Genomic DNA, 20,186 nt, shown 5'->3' with positions numbered 1-20,186 from the left:
TGCTACAGAAGGATTTAGGATACTTACTGCAGCTTACATGACATAGGCTCTGTCTCCAGCTTTCATGCTCCTTCCAAAACTGCAACACAGAGAAGTCTTGTCATCACTGATTAATGAACAACCGTAACACGAAAGAGTCTGGGAATCACTGCACTAAAACTGACTGTCTGCTTTTTGATCTAAAATACTGGAAAATGTTTGATTCCAGTTAGGGTCAGAGGTCTAAAATACAGGGTTGGAAAGACTGTTTTTGCTGGGTTCTCCAGCTATCAAAGGCTGGTGAAAATTGGGCAAAGGGTGTTTCCTCACATACAGCCATAGCCTAGTATGAAGGCCCAGGAGAGAAGAATGAAGAACTCCCAGAGCTTCACCGCTGCTTTGGAGATCTGCAGGGAATTCTGCGCAAGGAGAGAAGGTCTTGGTAGCCTACATGCATAATGATGCGAGCAATAACATAAACAGCCTCAGGGGAAGACTGCAAAAAAAAGGCCCTTTTTTTCAGTTTCACAGTTCCATTCTGCATCTGTTTTTCTTCTTTACCCCTCCGTGACACCTCTCCATCACATTTCATGCACCATCTCCATTCCTGACAAGCTTGCAATGGCCTCTCAAGAACTTGTCACAGAGATGAGGAAAGAGAGCACATGAAAAGAGAAGCTCTAACTGACTTCTGAGTGCCTTTAATGGGGAAAATACCAGAACAGCAATATCCTTGACAGGTGCCAGGAAGCGGTGCAGAGGCAGAAAAAGCCTCATGTGTGGGAGAACGCTGCTAAACAGGATCTGCCAGACTTCCTCTGCATGATAGACACGCAAGCAGGACAAGTGATTAGGGCAGACCCCGCACTTAGAGCAGCCCAATTTGAACGAAGCTTCCCAGCCACTTCTCTTGGAAAATGACTGTGGAAGTGGTAAGTATGACTTCATTTCTTACATGGTTCAGTACTGCAGCTGGGAAGCGGAGGAAAGGCTGGAACTGCAAATTTTCACATTTTCAGTAAAGACCGGGATTTGAGTATAAACATTTATAGAGATGTGGGTTGGTGTTAGTGTGTGTTTAGCTGTTTCTGTGTTGCTGTTTCTGACATGCTATTTCTCTGAATGTTTAGTGGCATTCCCAGTGACCTGTCACATTTTGAGCGGTTTCTAGGACCATTCTCTAGGAATTTGCTGCAGTGGCAGACTTCCACAAGGCTAATCTGTTCAGAAACCCCACAATGGATTTAAATTCCTTTCCAATCCGAGTAATGCTTCTTACTTGATTGATTTCTCTTTCCTCTCCTGTAGGGAAGTAAGGAGTGTAGTCACAGATCCAGATGTCAGCATATATTTGTTACTTAGTGCTATTTGATGCTACTTCATGCATCTGTTGAAACAGACGTGGGTAAGAACTACCTTGTAAAGAAGGTTGACAGTGGCAGTCCTCGGGTAACTTGAGCAGATGATGGGGTAGAAGGCAAGGTGTGTTTAGTTGAAAACGCTAAAGGAGTGAGTCAGAGCTCACCCAGGGAGACTGCTAGGACAAGTACATTTATTTCAGGGTATTTTGGGGTGGCTCTGGTCATATATTTACTGACTAATCTAGTGGGAAATATCTGCAGCGTTTTTCTAGTTCTCCATGTTCCAGTTTAAGGTATGGGAGATAGTCAGTGCTATCTAGTGGCGGAGCTTTAGGTCATTTGCTGTTAAAGTTGACTATATGCAAGATCTAATTAGAGATGTAAGGGGTGTGACTAGGGCTGGATAATCCTACCAATATGAAAAATTAAACTAAAAAGCCCTGTAAATGTAAATAAATTACCAGTATTGCTAACTGAGAGCAGCAAGCTTGGTGAAGTACTCCACTGCCATGGATTGCAATTCCAATTCTAGTTCTTCCAACACACTTGATGTTTAGGTAATGTATGCCCAAGTGTTTACAAGCTTCCCAGAGTCCTAAGAAAACCTGTGAATGATGGCAATTATTCTCTGCCCTTAAATTAAGCATGCATAGACCTATGTACAGGACTGGTGGTTTAGAGAGAGTATTCCTGAAAACCCTGTGGTGCAGCCTTCTGTGCTCACCATCTTTGCTGTGGGAAGCTGAAGAGCAGGGACCAGGGCTGGGTGTGAGATGTGAAACTCTATGGATAGAGCCTGCTAAACAAGAGAAGCTTTGGTTAAATATTTTTGCAGAGAGAGAAAGTGTATGATGTTTCCATTGGTGGATGGCTGGATGGAGTTCTGCATTCATATCACCTGTCTCTTCTTTCTTGACTGAAGAAACAAATTCATCTCTGCAGAGGGAGCCTGTGCCTCCATGGAAGGGTGGAGAGCAGAGAGGATATTTCTGTCTAATAGTACCACTTATTTGCAGGGGAATATTTTTGCTTTTATTGTTCTTTCATCATTAGGTCAGGCATTACAGCACCCAGCCCTAGAACAAAAGTCTCTTATCCCCAAAATAGATGGGAATTGTTTTGATTGCTTTGCATGCATCAAGTCACCTCTTTCTTTATGGACTACTGGAATTGCAACAATTTCCCTAGTCTGACGTGGGAGGAGTATAAGGCTGGCAGGACTTGCAATAAGGAAAGGATAGCTGTCAGACATAGCATTTCCCAGCAGAACCCTTTGTTTCCCTCAGGCTTGTTTATGCAACAGGTTTTCTAATGTAGGACCCTGTGCCCCACCTGCCTTCTTTCAACTGTAAACAGCAACTTGCTGTTGGTAGGATGTCTTTTCCCCTCCACTCTCATTACTTTTAGATTTCAGCAAGTTCATCCCACCCTCTCAGATCTCGGTATGGCTCTTTCCAGTGATGAATTTAAGTTGAATAATACAGGCTTGTGTCCCCAATAGGCCACCCACATATTGACTGTCACACGGCATCAGATGCAGTCAGCCTTCTGCCTACATCAGGTGGCCCGTGGTGAAATTGGTCCCTGACTCTCAGCAGCAAGTTTACCTTCAGCCTGCAGACGGAAGCCTATTGCGCAGTCCTTGGAAATCCCAGCAGCCCTCCTCTACCCTTTTAATTTATAAAATGACTGACCTCAAACGGAGCCTGTGGTGGCAAAAAAAAGACGTGTGAGACTCTTGCCAGCTCCTGAGTGTTGGTTTGTGTGGGGAGTGCCAGCCTTGCCCAGGCACAGAGCGTGTGCTGCTCTGCGTGCTTTCCCTCCTGAGCTTGCAAGCATCTTCATTTGCTCCAGAAGCCTGACTGGCTCTGCTCTTTTGTGCCAGAAAAGACAGACTCCCACGTGGAAAGACTGTGGGAGATGGTGATATGGGGTAGGGGAAGGTGGTAGCTTGTTTTGTGGTTTTATGCTTGACTCCGCTGATGTCCACTCGTTCGGTGTGGTGTTGGCTTTAATGTGACAGAAGGTAGTACTTTTCTCCAGCATTTGCTGTGTGGGGCAGCATGTTGATTGTCTCATTCTGTCTGCGGCTTGTAGGCACCAAAGCCTGCATCCACAAGGCATCTACATCTCTAGAACTTGCTGAACACATGGAAAATGAAGAATCAGTGCCTTGAAGGAGGAACTCAGATCTGACTCACAGCTCATCCCATGCTATGACCTGTGAAAAGGAGAGGCAGGGCATATGGGAGGAGAACAGTTGTAAACCAAGGGCTTTCAGGGGTTGCCGTGGAGGCTGGAGAGAAAATCCCCACTCGGATGCTAACCAGCATGGGGGGACAAGTTGCCAAGCGTTACAGGAGCACAGAGTGAGCTAGCCAAGGTCAGCTGGGCTGGAGGAGCCCTGCAGACAGCACAGGGAGTTATTCCCTTTCCTCCCACTCACTCCCCAGCTGCCTTGCTGGGTTTGGACAAAAAGGGTGATTGTTTTTTGTGCTTGAAGCCTTGTTCCTGCTCAGATGTTTTTGCCTTATTACTGAGGGAGGGTGAAAAGCTTCAGATGAAAAGTGAGCCCCCAGCAAAGCCTACCTTAGTGGCAGTCTAGTTCTAAACCCTGAAACCAAAGGTCAGTTCCTTTCTGGCAGCCTGGACCAAAGAAATGACCTCTATAGCGGGACTCTGGAAATCCCTGTGCCAGACTGGTCCAGTTGTGCTCTTCTGCTGTAGGTGCTGAACTTGTTCCCTCCCAGCATGCCAGTTTTCAAACTACACTTATTCTGAAACTAAGCTTCCCTAGTCTCAAAGGCTGCTGGCATAAAGGTAAAAATAAGATGACTGGTAGCTCTGCTCTCCTGCCCCTCATCAGAGAAGGAGGCCGGCTGAGCTGTCACCTGGGTATTGAGGCTGATGGAAAATCACCCTCATTCTCTTCTGAATTCCAGGCTGTGAGCAGAGAGCATGGCTTGGCCAGCACTCACGCAGCTGTGCTTGAAGTGGGGTCAGGCAGCCTCTTCTGATAGGAACTTACAAGCCCCATACTGCTTCCCTTTCCTGTTGTGACTGGATGCAGGTCTGATGGGTGCTCAGAGGCCAATTCATCAATGTCTTTGTCTGCTTCCCCCCCGCCAAAGCTAAGAACTCAGCAGAGCCTGGCAAGATTTAGACAAGCCTCTAAAAATAGAGCTCACCTGAAATACAGCCGCTTTGCTGATAGGAACAGAAACTATCCTATGCTGCTTTTTTTGCTGTATTCCAAACCTTGAATGGGTTGTAGCACCAGGGCATGAGCTTGTGAGGGGTGGGCTACTGCCCTGATAGCCTCTCCTTATGCAACCACTACTCGCCACTGCTTGAAACGCGAGCCAGAGATGGATGGAACAGTGCCGTTGTCCAAGAAAGCTTCTATAAGTCATGATAGAGTTAATTCAGACCTTCAAAAAACACACAGCAGTCTGTCAGACCCTGCAGAGCTGCAAGGGGTATTAGGCTGTAAAACTGTCTTAAAAATTACTGGCGCAATTCAAAGAAATTGGGTACGGGAGCTGAAATAAACAAAATAGATGACAATCCAGCCTCCTGGAGGAGAGAAGCTGATATCCTTTGGCTCGGTTGTTTCTTTGCTGGCTCCTCCCTTAGACACCCTGCAGACAAGCAAGCCCAGGAAGATTGTCTGAATGCATGAGTCTCCTTTGCATTCATGCAGAATGTTTTCTCCACCATGTCTTGCTCTCGTGTGTGTGTCTGCAGGCTGCTCCAAATTGTCTTCTCTATCTCAGGCTGACGTGTTAAGAGATTACAATTATTGAGAGAGGCTGAGAGTTCTCAAGACTGAGAACTTGCTGTTCAATGGGAAATTGCAGCTTATTGCATAGCTGGAAATTCCTCAGGAAACCCAGTTCTAAGGAAGTTTTCTTAAAATTGGCTTTTCCCAATTGTCTGGGCTTTCCTAACAGGATAGAGATAGGGGATAAAAGTCAAGCAATAAGGAAAATCATCCACTCCAAAGAACAGCCTTTGGTTAAAAATTGACTGCTGCATCCAGACCTCATTTCTACTGCTTAGAAGTAGGTCCAATTTTCAAAGCTACTCTGGTTCCTGGCAAGCAAAGTGAGACTACAGTCTGGGTCCAGCTGGGAAAAATGCAGTAAAATCCTGTCTTGTGAAGAAAATGAAGCAGGAATCTGAAGTCTTAGAGAATCTCTGCTAGAACTCCCAGGTTCTGATTCCACATGCAAAGCGGAGTCTGAGCCAGTATGCTGGTAAGTCCTCTACGACCAGCCACAAATCCTGTTTGCGCTTTAGTCAGTCCTGTCCAGTGTGTCCCATTAGCAAGGATGCTGTTTTGGATTTGACCAAAGGGCTGCAGTGCAGCCTGGCTTTGGGAAGGGAACGGATTTCATATTAAGATGAAGGGTGCTAATATTCTCTAGGGATCACTTACTGAAAATATCAGACCTGGAATGAAAGGCATTTGCAGGGAAAACCCTTTAGTGTTTTCCTCCCTGCTGAAGCCAGGTGTTAAGAGTGCTTTGGAGCTGGGCTTATAGTGGGATTGGTGTCCACTACAGTGTAATGTTCTGGTTAAACTATAGCATGGCTGTTGCTCTCCACCCTGATAGCAGGATGACATTGCACTTTCCTGCCAGACTCTGCAGCTCAGGAGGAACACAATAACTTCTCCCCCAGGAGCTTGCCCCCTTTTTGTTTGTAAATGCCCATGGTTTCTCAGGGATAAATGTAAGAAGTTTCCCCCCTGTTCAGAGCCATTAAGCTCACGTGCCCAGCTAAGTCCAAGGAAGTAGTATGAACTGCATAGAGAAGCTGGTTCAGCAAGGATATAGGAATCTCTGTGGTCTGAATCAGCCACTCTTCTGTAAATCCTCTGTGACTGGACAGCTCTGAAGCTTACAACACAAGTTTTCCAGTCCTTGGAAAGAGATTTGGGCCCTAGTCTCTGCTAGGGACTATGATGGTTGCAGTTCTTGGCACTTAGCTCTTTACCTGTAACTTCTACCCACTTAATTATGGCAACATTGTCATTGCAAAGCAGGGATTGAGAATCCAGTTCTCGTAAAGACTCAGGCTCCAGAAGTCAACTGTTTTTGCACATCTGTGTCCTCCTCCTCTAGTATTAATGTTGGGCTTGTGATCACTGCACAGACAGTATGTATTTTGAGGCACTCTGTGGCTTTTGTACACACAAAGATGGCTGAGCCTGTGTCCTGCCTATTTATTTGGGGGGTTAGCGTTCCCTATCCTGCTCTTTTTCCTAGTCCTGGGCTGAACTGAAAGCACAGGACTGAAGCAGTGAAGCAAAGAGCTCTGTCTGTCAGCTCTCCCTTGGCAGGGAAGTTGATGCATGTGGACAGTCACTAGCATAGTGGGGTGGAGGATGTGTTATGACAACCCAACGGTTATTAATTCAGCCTGCTGCACACAAAAGAGGAGCCTCCACAGTAACTGGGAGAGACAAGGGCAGAGCTGTTAGCTATTTCTGACCTACCTGGCAAAAGGAGAAATCCAGAAGCCTCTGAGCAATGAGCCACTTACATTGTCTTTTGGTGTTTCTCCTGTTTTACCCCTTCACTACTACATATCTGTGCGGGGTAGCCTACCCTAGCTGTGAGTAGTTACGCTAAGCCAAAGGAATTACAACCATTCCAGGTAGGAGCAAGGAGAAAATGAAATCTCTGGGCCCCAGGTACCCTGAATTCAGATGGGAAAGTGAGCCTGGACTGTGGCAGACTAGTCAGGCCCGAGTGCTTCAGCTCCGCGTTGCGTTGCTGGCATCCAGCCCTCCTGCTTTTCTCCCTTCTGTATCGGGTTGCTCTTTGACCTGCTCCTGGAACTCTGCAAATGATTTCATTTGTTCCTACAAATTTAAAACACTTTAGAACCCAGAGGCAAGGTGAAAGCAAGAAGCTGGTTGAACTCTATGCAGTTTGGTGAGCTTGTAAACAAAACTGGCCCAGCTGCAGTTGAGAAAGTCAGGCTGCTGCACGGCTATGTAATAAACATGTTTGACTCAAAGTGCTGCTGCATACAGAGGTCTGTTTTTCCTAATATCATCACTTTCAGCCCATGATGAAACCGTATGTATTGTTAACAACAGTCAAGTCTGTTTTTTATGGCTGGCTCAAAAATAACAGTGCAAAGCCCCATACCAGTCCATAACTGCAGTTTTTACTTAAATGACTGTAAATGCCTTTACAAATGTGAAAGAAGCAGCAGCTGCTCTTAGCTCTGGGCCAGTTGTCCTGAAGACAATAAGAGCATTATATCATTAAAACGTAGTTCCTGTATGCCTGACAGTATAACTATGCGATCTCTTGCCCTGATGTATGGGTTACATCAGATGCAGCTAAATTTTGGAATGGTCTACTCACTTAGGGCACACTTTCTCAGGCCAGGGACAATTTTACTGGCTGGTGATGGGAGCTGGCTTCCTGATATCAGCAGCTTTGCTCCACAAGCTGCACTGGGGCAATTTCAGCAGGTGGTGGAGTTTGCAAGGTCACAACTCTGCATCAGCTCTGAAGCAATGCAGCAGCACCAAGACCTACCGGCTGAAGCTGGACCTGTCTCTCCCTTCCAGTTGACTCTACTTTGTTCCCTCTGGTTCTTGCTCATATCCACTAAATGTCAACAAACAAAAACAGTGATAAAAGAACAGTGCTTGCATTTATGACCTGCCTTCTGGGACTGCCTTGCCAATGCTGTCACAAGCCCGTTTTTGAGGCAGCTAGAGCACTCAGCATTCTGGTCCTGGACAGGTGACTGGATGGACAGAGGAGGGTCAAGTCCACCACTTTCCCAGTCCCCCTGCATGCTGGACTTGCCTTGAAGACAGTCTTCTTGCTGAACTACTTCTCTGTTACAGGATCCCAGGTCCTGCTCTTCTTGCCTGACACCTTGGAATCCAACCTCAGCTCCTGAATGCTGTGAAGAAAAGGGTGCACAATGCATCACCTTCCATTGCTTCAACATCCTATGTCGGCTCTTTATTGCACTTTGCAGTCTGATGATTTCCCCTAGTCTATTGGGTCTGGCTGGAACAGACTTAAATTTCTTCACAGCAGCCTGTATGGTGCTGTGTTTTGGATTTGTCACTTAAACAGCATTGATAATGCACCAATGTTTTGGCTATTGCTGAGCTGTGCTTGCACACTGTTGAGGTTTTCTTTTTTCCATTTATGCCCACTACCCCCTCCACTGAGTAGGCTGGGAGTGTGCAAGAAGTTGAGAGGGATGCAGGTGGGACAGGTGGCCTGAACTGACAACAGGGATATTCCCTAATATATGATGCACTCAGCAATAAAAGCAATAAAAGCAGTGACTTCTGGGGTAATAGCATTTGTCTTCCTAAGTAACTTTTCCATGTGTCGAGGCCCTGCTCTTCAGGAAGTGGCTAAACATCTGTTTGCTGATGGGAAGTACTAAGTTCCTTATTTTGCTTTGCTTGTACATGTGGCTTTGCTTCACTCATTAAACTGTCCTTACTTTGACCCATGCGTTTCTTGCTGCTGGTGGATGCTTAGCTGCTGGCTGGGGTCAAACACCCCCCCCACACACCTAGCTATAAAACTTGCTTGCAGTCAAGACGCTCATTTCATCAAGATATTCTTCAGTAGCTTGCTCACATCTTCCAGCACTGACAGCCACTACATCATCTCACTGAAAAGTGGAAAAAATGGCCCTTTATAAATGAAAAGTCATTTCACTTATAAATGTGCCTCCACTCCCAAAATGCTGTGGTATGACTCAAATGACTGTGTGCTTTTTCAGTCACTCTGTGATGCTCTTTCTAAATGCCATTGCAAAGACCTAGTGGGCTGCTATAGTTGTCTAGAATATTAGCAGAACCAAACCTTAGATGAAAATGTGCACGAGAAAAGTAAAAATGGACCAGACAAATTGGATTCAGTCCCAAGAGAGATGTCAAGTGTACAGCTGGTGCAACCTGGCACTAAGAAGCTGCAGTGAGGAGACACTATTTACTGTGGATCTGTCTGGATTCTAACTCTGGCTCTGGCATCCTGCTTGGCAAACTGCTCCCTCCCCACTTAGTTTATCTACCTGATGCTAACTCTCAGGATAAATTGGCAACAGCATTAATTACCATGTCCTTTTGCTCTGATATTATTTCTCTGCAATAACGTTACCCACAGATTCAATGCAGGTTTGAAACCACAAGAGATGACAGCTAAGGAGGCATCGTGTGCTGAGGCTGGTTTGCTCTAGGAACTCCTTTGGGAAGCTGGAGTTCAAAAGAGCTGAAGGCTGTCTTGTGGCATGTCAGAAGGACTAGGTTCTCTTCCTTTCTGGGCAGATGTCCAGCTTCCACTGCCCCTTGTCTAGTGCTGATACTGTCTGGAATTCCTCAAGGCAGACTTGTGTTGAGAGACCAGGAGATGACTAGGATGTGGAATTGGAGAGGAACTGAGGCTGTTGGTCCATTCCATCTCAGCTCAGAAGGATCCTGGGGGCTGTAAGTCACTTTGATGTCTGAGAGGTGATGCGTTGTGACAAGCTGACTCCTTCAGAGCTCATCCAAGCACACATTTCATAAAATTTCATAAAACCTGAGGAGCAAATTGTATCCTGCCTGGGAGCCAGAGGGAACTGAAGCCCCTACCATGAGCAAGCAATTGCTTAGATAACTTCATCCCTCTCTGTGCATTAGACATCTGACACGCTTGTGTCTACCTGTGTGTTATTTCCATAAATTCTTTCATTTTGAAATAGGCTGCTGCAAATGTATGCGAGAGAAAACTAGGATGCTGTGTTCTGGCACAGCACCATGCTGGAAGGGAAATAGGAAGAGTGCCCATCCATGGCAGTGTTTCTGGAGGAGTATTTTCTTATTGCAGGGTGTTACCAGGCTATTTTTAAGAGGGTCCTGGTAACTCTGAAGCTAGTTCTTCGATATTAGGATATGAAGCAGCCTTTGCCAGTATACTGTTACTACTCTAATTTGGGCAGTTGCATTCTTCCAGAGTAGATCTGTCCTGCAAATTTTTTCATGTGTCCTAAGCTTTAGTTTAATACTGCTGCAAGTAGTTGAAAAGCTACTGCATTTCACCCCAGAAGTGGCTGTATTTTTGTGCTGGATGACTTTTTAGGATGCTTTGGGATGAAAGAGATCATCTATAAGCTAGCCTTTACTTCACTGTGGAGTCATTCCTAGTCACTGAGCAACTTTTGAGAAAAATAAAACTGGTGAATGCAGGGAGTAAACATGTCTATTTTTGTAGTTTGTCTTCCAAGTCAAACAAAAATAAGAGCTGACTTGAGGCTGGAGACTGCATGACACACTGTTAACTGAGAACTGGCAACACAGGGCCTGATCCTCTCTGCTGTAAGTCCGAATGGCATTTCTGGAGTCGGTGGAGTTCAAGTTCATGCCCTCCAGCCACACAGCCTGCAGCTCTTTTAAAAGTTAACTGTGACATAGCGGGGCAGTCAGGTGAGCCATGTGTGGTCAGTGTTGGGAGGAAAACCTGGAGTCAGCTGTGAATGTTGTCCGTGATTCAGCTCCTATCTGCATCTTCTGTGTCAGAATGGAGCTGAATTTCTCAGCATGAGCTGGCAGCAGTCTTGCCTTCCAGCCCAAGACCCTGGTGCATGCAGTCAGGTTGGATTACTGGCACCTTGGGTAATTGCCCACCTGCACTGGGCTGCACGAGCCTCCCCTGGAGTTCAAGGGGGAGCTTTTACTCACCTCTTTCTTCCAGTGCTGCAGAACTGCTTTGTTTCCTTTCCAAATGGGGAATTTCCAAATTGCCATATATAGATAGCCCCTCCAAACAAAAACTTTTATGTAGAGCTGAAAAAAGGCTGTGTTCCCAAAAGCCTGTTTGTTCCAGCCGTGGTAATTTGTCTCAGAAAGGGTATTGCATCTTTTTAGAAATTGAGCATTGTTTACATCCCCAGAATGTCACGGCAGCTGCAGCATGCCATCAAAGCCTTCCCACGTGCAGAACGCTGAAGCGTAGCACAGTACTGAGGGTTTGTGCTTTACAATATATGCGTGTACATGTCTGAGTCTCAGTAATATCACAATCAAAATATGCTAGATTGGTTGTTGGTGGTTTTCATTTGGGTTTTTTTGTTTTTTCTTTTTACAATCATTAATTGCTCCTGAGCTGTTCCATAACATGGCATGGTAAGAAGATGATCATCCTGAGTGAATTGCGGTCAAGTCAATGACAGGTGGAGAACATAAGCTTAGCAGTGATAGCGAGCTGAGCCTAAGCTGAGATCTGTGGTCAGATTCCAATCACGTTTAAATGGGAGCAAGTCTGGAGTGATACTGCTGGCTTCAGAGTGCAGGATGCAACGAGTAAAAAGAATCAGCATGCACATGCACCAGTCTTACTGGAAACAGGATCTGTCAGTTACAGTAAAGTTTAAAAATAAAACAAAATTGTGTAAGATCTAATTATTTTCCAGGCTGTTTTTTCCTGCTTCCACATATCCCAGCAGGACTTGCAGGGAGATAAAGGCTGAAATCTCTCCAGGCTGCAGGGTGTGAGACCAAATGGCATTCACATTGATAAACTGACAAAAAAGGGAATTAATCTAAGATGAGCAATGCTTCCGTGGAAAGACTTCCTTGGGAAGTGAGTAATAGAAGGAAATCATCTCCATATACATGCACCAGCTCTAATCAAGGGGCTCTGAACACGCATCTGTGAGCCCTGGGAACCAGACCCATAGCATTTCTAGCCCACTGTCTTTGCAATCATTTTCCCTGAACAGGTCATTGGGCAATGGGGCAGAAGGAGGATAGGACAGGAGCAGATAGGTATCTAGGTTAGTTGATGAGAAGTAGATGGTTTGCAATGGGGCAACGCTTGCTTCCTCCAGCCCATCCCTTCCAAGTCCCAGCTCCAGAATACAACCAGTGTAAGAATAGCAAGTAGGACATGTTCAGTTGTGTCCTTGTTCTCTGCTGGTGAATAAGTACTTCACTCAACAGTGGTTTGGAAAGCCTGTTGCCTTCTTGGCTGCCATCACGGTCAATACATCAGCAACTGAATTGAATGTGGATCTGTGCAACAAGAATTGAAGAATTTGCTCAGATTGGTGACTTAGACCATGGTGTGATTTGCTTTGCTGTGTAATTTTTCCCCTGGAAACTTGCTTGCCAAATGAGACTACAGACTGACAGCTTCACTGCTAGAGTACCTGCACTTCCTACTGACTTCACTATGAGTACTGGTTAAATAAGCACAACCCTGACAGGGGCAGGCCCAAACCCCACTGCTTCAGAGGAAGAAGTCTGCTCTTGATTTCAAAAGGCAATGATCAAGCCCACTGTGCCTATGGTCAGACATAACTCAGCATATCCAGACTGATTTCAGTGGGCTGTAACATTGAGAAACTCTTCTCTGTGTGTCAGGGACATCAGCTAGGAACAGTATTTGGTCACCGTAGCTATTGCACCAGGATCCAGATGCCATTTCTGAGGGGATCTCACAAGTTACATGCTCTTGGAATGAGAGCAGGGGTATCTAATTCTTTTAAGTACCTGGGTAATGATTATTCCAGCCTGCATGAATCACTGGGTGAGGCTGTTACTCATACAGGATTATGCTACATGGGATTGAGGTATTCACACTACCTGATATTGCAAAGCTCCTTTGTGATGCAGCTGGGTACCAAACTGGGATGGGAAACACAGACAAGTGCCCAGGAAGTTTAACTAGCTGACTGAATCCATGGTTTCTCAATTAGATCTGATTTCTTGAGCCTGTTCTGACTTTCCATTTGGTTGATGGGCTTGGATACAACTCTTTTTCCACCCTGCACTGCTCCTTGGCTGCTAACTCCTGTTCGCTTTTTTTACAGTTCCCAGGAGAGAGAAAATCAAATTGGAGGAAATATTGCTCACCAGTTTCAGAAGTCCCACAGGCTTCTAAACATTTGTCCTTTACTACTTTTTAGCTTGTCTTGTTGGTCACTCCCCATGTTAAGGGAGATGATGATCGGTCTCTTCATAATTGGGTGTAACTTTCCAGCTTTTCTCTACTAGTAATGTCTTGGATCTGTCCAGAAGTAGCACATGTTAAAACCTAAAGTGAAAAAAGGGAAAAGGGCTATAGTCACCTCTACCTGATGGGTAGGAGCCAAAAGCAGACACACGGGCAGCAGGAGAGCCATGAGAAGGGAAACTATGTTTGGTCTGTTTTTTGTTCTGGCAAAAGTCTCCTGCACACAGGGGAAATAAAGACGCTGCATGCCAGCGAAGGCTGGACGTGGGTCTTTGGTATATGCTCTCCGCCAAACCCTTTGGCCCCTCCATCCAGTAAGATATTTGTCACAGGTTTATCTTTAGGCATGTGAGTCCCCTTTGACTGGGAAGTCACCGACTTGAAAATGTATTTAACGTCACGCTGAAGGGAGATAGCCAGTGGGCATGTCGCAGGCTGATGCACCAGAGAATCTTGCTTCTTGCCCTTTTCTCCACGGCTGACGCTCCCCACTTCGGCAGTCGTCGCTTCCTGCAGGCTCTGCGTTTCGTGGTGGCTTCTGCACCGGCTCTTCTCCAGGGTAAAGGAGTAAGGCATGACATTTGTTTGTACCTCTCGTGTTTGGCCCCGGGCCGTGGGGCAGGACAGGGGACGGGACCCACGCTGGGTAGCGCTAGGACCTGGGGGAATGCTCAGCCTGCCTCCTCCCCGAAGATTAGCCAATATTCCCAGGGCAGGGCATGCTCCCCAGCCTTTCTACTTTTTCTTTCCTCTATATACGTGTTTTTCCTTCTTCTAGTTCATTCCAGAGCAGAGCAGCTTTGGATTTCTCTGAGCTTTTTTTCTTTTTCTTTTTTTTTTCCCCCCCTCCTAGCTGGACTGCTGCCAGAGTCTTGCAGGGCCAAAGTTTTATCTATAGGGATATATTTTTCAAATGAGCCCAGCTGCATGCAGACTGCCTGCAATTGAATCCACACTCCTGGGGCAAGTTTAACTCGGGAGAGGAACAGCAGCAGGGGTGCTGTTTGTGCCTCTCCTCCAGCTATTCCTGTCAAGATGGATTTATGACTTTAAAAGGAAGAAGGGGGGGGAGGAAAATTGCCTACAGGAGCCAGAGCTTACACCACAGCCCAGCAAAACACACATAAAGAAGCAGTCGGATCTCAAGGCATGAGCAGCATAGAAGTGATACCCTGGGATCTGGTGGATCCTTGCATGTAATATGACTGATCTTAAGCCTTTCATCTGCCTTCACAGAGCCGAGCTTTTGGATCTAAGGTAGTTTGCCCAGGACCAGACTTTGCTATGTTGGCCGAGGCAGTGCTTTCTCTTGGTCTCTGGCTGCAGTTTGCTGCGGGACAGAACACACCTGAGAGAGGTGAGTACCTGAAAAAGCAAGGCGTTCCGTTACTACTTTCCCCCATTTAATACCTCCTGGTCCTTAGAGCTTCTCATAAAACCTTTTCAGAATAAAAGCTGAAGTTATATTGCTGCTGTAGCTGTATAGTTATGCTTGTATGTTACTTTGCTGGCATAAGGACAAAACAAAACAAAAAAACCTTTCTAAAATTGCCGTATTAGAAAGAAATTTTATCTTGTTTCCAGTATTGGAAAGGAAACCATTTCAGAAACTTGCAGAGTTTAGTGCAATCATATGGAAAAAGTCCCGACTCCTCACTGTTACCTATGTACAGAGGCACATCAATTAAGAGAAGTAAAACCAGTGTTCGATACTATACCTGTCTTGCTGGTCTCTTGCTAATCTCTGTAATTCAATCATTTTATTTCCTCTTTAAAATGCTTTCTCTTAGATACTGTTCAGGGAAAATGATTATGGGTCTGTCTCACAGAACTGACAGCAGGGAAAGGGACGCAGAGGACATGAATGTCTCATTTCTGGTTCCTGCACTGTAGTGCTGGGCAGAAGATTTAGCCCACATCGTGATGACTATGCTGATGCAACTGCTTTTGTTCTGCCTTGGGCTCACAGGTAGAAAAAGTTCTGTTCTTTGACTGCAGGGCTACTGCTGGCTGCATCTGGTTTTCACTGCACCTGGGAAACGTAATCCAGCGTGAAAGGAGAAGTGAACCTCTTGTCTATCTGGACAAGAGGTCCTCAGACTCAGACAGCAGCCCAGACTGCTGGGATCTGATTCTGCTTCTGGTACGCAGAGCAGACTGGGTCTGTTGCTCAGATCCCCTTACAGGATACTGGACTGTGTCCCTCAGTGACACAGGCTGGTTCAGGAATGGTACTGCTGCCTCTGGCGTTGTCACAACGCTCCATATCCACACAGGCAGCAATTATTCCTATTGTCATGCAATTCTGCTGCCATGGGAGTCTATGTGGCAGTTCCCCAGCCCAGGCTAAAAGCAATGCTCAGACCCTTTAGAGTATGTGAAAAAGCAAGGCATGGCTTTCCAGAAGGATTACACCTTGCTCCGGAGGCAAAGCTGTGCACATAGTGTTATTGACGTGCTGACTTTGGCTTGCATGCTGCACCCTTAGAGGAAATGAACCTGCTGGTCGGCAAGGTGCCCGTTCCCCAGCAGCTTTGATGTGGGGGTCTCCCAGGCTTCTCCCGGCTGCTCCCTAAAGCAACCTTGAGCAAACAGCCAGTCTGGCAGGGCTCCTGGGCATGGGCTGGAGGTGCTATGGTGGTTTGCCATGATCACACAATGAGAGGAACTGTTTGAGAAGTAGGGATTCATGTTCATAACTCTGTTTCCTAGACACTTGACTGAATGTGAGTGATTGTAGCTTTATTCTCAGCTGCATTGGACAAGGTGAGGAAGCTACTGGGTGGCCAGTGGTGCTTCTACAGGCTCAGGAATGATTAGCTTTTTGAGGGCAATCGCTATGGACTTAGTTCACCGAGGCACAAAGTCAAGGCAGAGCACCGCATGACCGGTTCCACCACTTTCTTCTTTGGGTCCAGATTCAGATCTCTGTTGCATCAGTGTAAAGTATGACCATTTGATAGTTTGGGTTTTGATAAATGAAACTTGGGTTGTCATTACCTGAGTACTCTGGACTAGCATCAGCAGCAAATGATGGGGATGTTGCTGTCCCTGTGGGTGCAGCAAGTGAAAAATAAAGATATGGCCCATCCGTACGGACTTTGTAGAGAGCTCTGCACTTCCTGATCTCTGAAGCACAGCTCAGTACCTGGCATAATTCCATGATTCCAAGACTCTCGAGGCTCTAAATAAAACAGCAGAGATAATGAAACTCCTGAAAAGATCATGAGAGATGGCAACCCAGCTTCCTTGTGCCAGAGGAATTTGTCTGAAGGGCCATTTCTCAGCCTACAGCCTGTAATCTGTGGCATGGACGAGCTGGAACCTGCATAGGCAATTTGGGCTTTGTCACACAAGTATATTTTGCTTGGTGGGGCTCAGCTCTTTAAATAGGCAGGTGATCTAGGCGTCTCCCATGGCACAGGCCTCTCTCTGACACGGTTTTAAGTGTAAAACACCAGCTGGCTGGTGTGGTGGGATACCTCTCTCTTTCTGGGAGAGGCAGTGCCTTTCTCCTCCTGCCTCTCACTGTGATCCCAGGGGGCCACAGGGAAGCACAGGCTGTGTTCTTCAGCCTCCAAACCTGGCTCCACTCATAGAACTTTTTTCCTTGCATGGCCAAACAATGAGAAGGGAAGACAAACATGGAATTTCAAATGTAGTCAACCGGATCAGGCCATGATCTTTTTTGGCTGTTAGATCCTTTATGCTCTACAAGTTCCAAGTCCCATATAAATCAGGCATGTGGTATGTGTTCAGGTCCCCCCTGAGAGTGCAGGGAACTCATGAAGCGGATGTCTCCTGTCAGCAGCTCAGTGAAAGACAGGGAAGTCTGACCAGCTGGTTTTCTCCGGGAAAAGCCAAGTGTTTATATAGGCAGCACTGTGACTCTGTGGTGACATTTTGCTCCCATATCGATCCCTTCAAAACACTTCTTTGCATGACTGATCTGTGTCTACTGACCACATATCAGCTAGAAGGTGATAACAGGATACTGCCATGTGTTCTCTGTTGTTCCCTACACTTAAGGAGAGCACAGGAGCAGCAATGATACGAGATCTGCAGAGTTATTCCTCAGCTCTTCAGAAGCAAAGGCCTGACATTTCAGGAGACAGGGAAGTGCTAATGGATGCCCCTTCTCTCAGAAGGCCACTGAAAGTGAGAAATCTGCATCTGGCATCTTGCCAAACAGCCGATCTTCTTCTGCTATAAAGCAAGGAAACTGCTTGAAAACAGCAGCCGCTTGTGTAACGCAGGGATTTTCTGGTAACAAATATCCACAGCCCCACCTCTGGCACGGATGGCATGTTTACATTGGATGAAGGACAAAGAACAGGAAGAAAGATGGGGGAATTGAAAACCTAAACCTGAAGGGAAGGACGATGGAGTGTCCAGTCACATTATAAGTGCTGCCACACTCCTGATGTAGTGAGATCCATAAAAAAAAAAAAATCTAGACAAAGGATCCTTTCTGCTGACAAAATCTAAACGGGAGGAATTTGTTTCCATCTTATGCAGGGCTGAGTGTTAGAGGTAACTCTTATGGTATTTGCCTGTATGAAGAATTAGCCTTCTGCTCCACCCACAGACAATCCATTTAGCTCCAAAATATATACCTGCCCACCAGTGTAACTGTTGCTTTTGTTAACCAGTTGTTAACCAGTTGTTAACCAATTGCTGTTACCCAATGCTTTCTACCCTCCAGGCAGAAGGTTGTGGTGTCAAGCTGTAGCTCTTCCTGCAGAGCCTCCTAACTAACACAGCTATTTCCAGCAACATATGGTGGGTCAAACCAGTGTTTGAAAGATGTTAATGTTGTGCCCAGCTGCCTTGGTGCCCCAGAACTGCAGGGTACAGTCAAGACTGCAATTTGACAGGGGCAGGGCTCTTGACTCTCCTTTGATGTTCTCTTTTGAGCTGGTGTTCCATGCTGGTTTTCAGCCGTGTGTTCCCCCATGCAGGTAGTTCTGACAGTAGTGGGATTTTGCTTGCATCTGCTCCCTCATGATGCATTCTGAATTCTCTTCCCAGAGTGCTAGTGCATGTGACCTTGTTTCCCACTTGTGGGCAATGTCCTTTGGCCATTGATCCCTGCCCTGCCAGGGTCAGAAGCTTTCATAGCTGTTTGTTGCAACACTTGGGAAACCAGTGATGTTCCTCATACAGGAGCAGAAGGGAGAAACAGTTATTTCCTCCTGGGAGGTGGCAGGCCTGTTGCCACGATCTCTCACTATGGCTTGCCAGCCAAGTAAGTGGCTTGTACTTCTTCCAGTGGAGAGGAAAGCACAAAGCCATGGCTGTTTGCATTTGACTTGCTTCATGCAGCCAGAAGCTCTAAACAAAGCTGTTGTTGCTCTGCCCTGCTGGAATGGTGTTAGGAGGTAGGGAGCTCTAGGAACCAGTGGCAGGGACCTGTAGGTCACAGGTTCAGCTCTACTGTGTGATGTGGTGATGAAGTTGCATGTTGCTAGGGGCAAGCAGGAAAGCTTACTGGACTTCACTTTTATTTTCTGCTCAGCTCTGAATGCCAAGTTGCTGGGTGTGTGTGTCTGCACCACAGGGCTGAGTTGTGCTGGGTCATGCAGAACTGGCTGTAATCCATGTAGATTGCAGGTCCCACTCCTGCCTCCTCCTAGCATCTCTTGCTTAGTCACATCCAAGTAACTTTAATGTTCTCCATTTCTGAAGGCTCCATCTGATTTCTCCTGTTGTTTCAGGAGATCTGGTATGCCTCTGCTACCTCAGCCAGCACCTACTGCAGCAGAGTGGTTCCTCTGCTGCCTCAGTCTCTGGAGCAGCACAGTGCCTTGCTGTCAGCATGTTTATTCACATGTTTACAGACCATGCGTGCAAGCACTCTGGCTTTCTTCCAGTGCACACCTATATTATAACACATGCAATAAGTGTAGTCCTGACTCACATATGTCACTTCTGTCCCCCATCCTGTGGGCATTCCCAGCACAGCGGGCTCTTTCTCCACTGTACCTCCCCCTGACACTCCTGATCATACAGACATGAATGCTTTTGCCATGGGACAGACTCAGTTGCACAGGCAGGGATCTGAATGGTACCCAGTGAGGGAAATAAACAGCAGGGTAAAGACTGTCCAAATGAAGACTGAGCAAAGATGATCAGCTCCCCTGTGGCTCAAGCCTGAACCACTTCTCCACCTTCTGGTTTCCCCCTTGAGCCCCTTGTGTTGTACACTGAATGGGTGTGCTCTTGCTGGTTCGTGATCTTTTCTGTGCTCAGGTTATTAGGTTTCACTGGCAGGACGTGTAATAGACACTTTGTACCTACTCTCTGTTCTCCTGCCCTAGTCCTTTCCCTCCTCTTGATTTTGCCATCTCCTATCTGCCTCTTGGAGCAGTGCCCCAGTGGGGGGTTAGCAACCCCCTGCTCATCTCTGCCAGGCTCATTGCTATCTCTGGGCCTGCCTTGACATGGCTTTCTGCAGGGGGAGAACTGTTTGCATGAGTCTTCTCCTTGGAGCAATTAATTTTACAGGAGCCTTTCCATTCAGCTGTCTACTGCCTTGTGGTTTTGGCTCCCACACGTGGCTCCAGCACTCAACCACTGTGTGCTGCACCAAGTTCATCTGTGCTCCAGAGCCCACATTATTTGGCCACCCCACATTCCTGATCCCTTCACTGATAGAGAAGCCCAAATATGCAGGCAGGAATCTGTGGTCTGAGGCTTTTTCTCCCTTCTTGTACCTCAAAAGCTGTCAAAAAGCAGGGGGATGGTTAAAAGAAGTCCAAATTCATTATCGATATTCCAGCTATTGTAAATCTCCCAAGCTCTAAGAGTGGTAGAAGGAGTCCACTATGTGTTTGTGCTTCCCACACAG

The 20,186-nt window shown here is 46.5% G+C and overlaps 1 protein-coding gene across 5 annotated transcripts in view; it reads left to right on the top strand.

The window, feature by feature from the left end:
• The first annotated feature begins 881 nt into the window (after nt 1-881).
• Nucleotides 882-20,186, top strand: part of VWA1 (von Willebrand factor A domain containing 1) — a 34,033-nt gene continuing 14,728 nt past the window's right edge. For 2 of the 5 annotated variants that reach the window (XM_075027218.1, XM_075027217.1), the window contains exons 1-2: nt 13,760-13,903; nt 14,573-14,693. In XM_075027218.1, the coding sequence (XP_074883319.1) occupies nt 13,775-13,903; nt 14,573-14,693 (250 nt within the window). In that variant the 5' untranslated portion in view covers nt 13,760-13,774. Of the gene's footprint in view, nt 912-5,578; nt 5,600-13,691; nt 13,904-14,572; nt 14,694-20,186 lie in introns of those variants that run through there. The other 3 variants (XM_075027219.1, XM_075027221.1, XM_075027222.1) reach the window with 3 other exon arrangements.

The sequence above is a fragment of the Buteo buteo genome, chromosome 5, assembly GCF_964188355.1.
Source record: "Buteo buteo chromosome 5, bButBut1.hap1.1, whole genome shotgun sequence".
NCBI lineage: Eukaryota > Metazoa > Chordata > Aves > Accipitriformes > Accipitridae > Buteo > Buteo buteo.
Note: the sequence above shows the minus strand (reverse complement) of the source record. Positions and strands in the feature narration are given on the sequence as shown.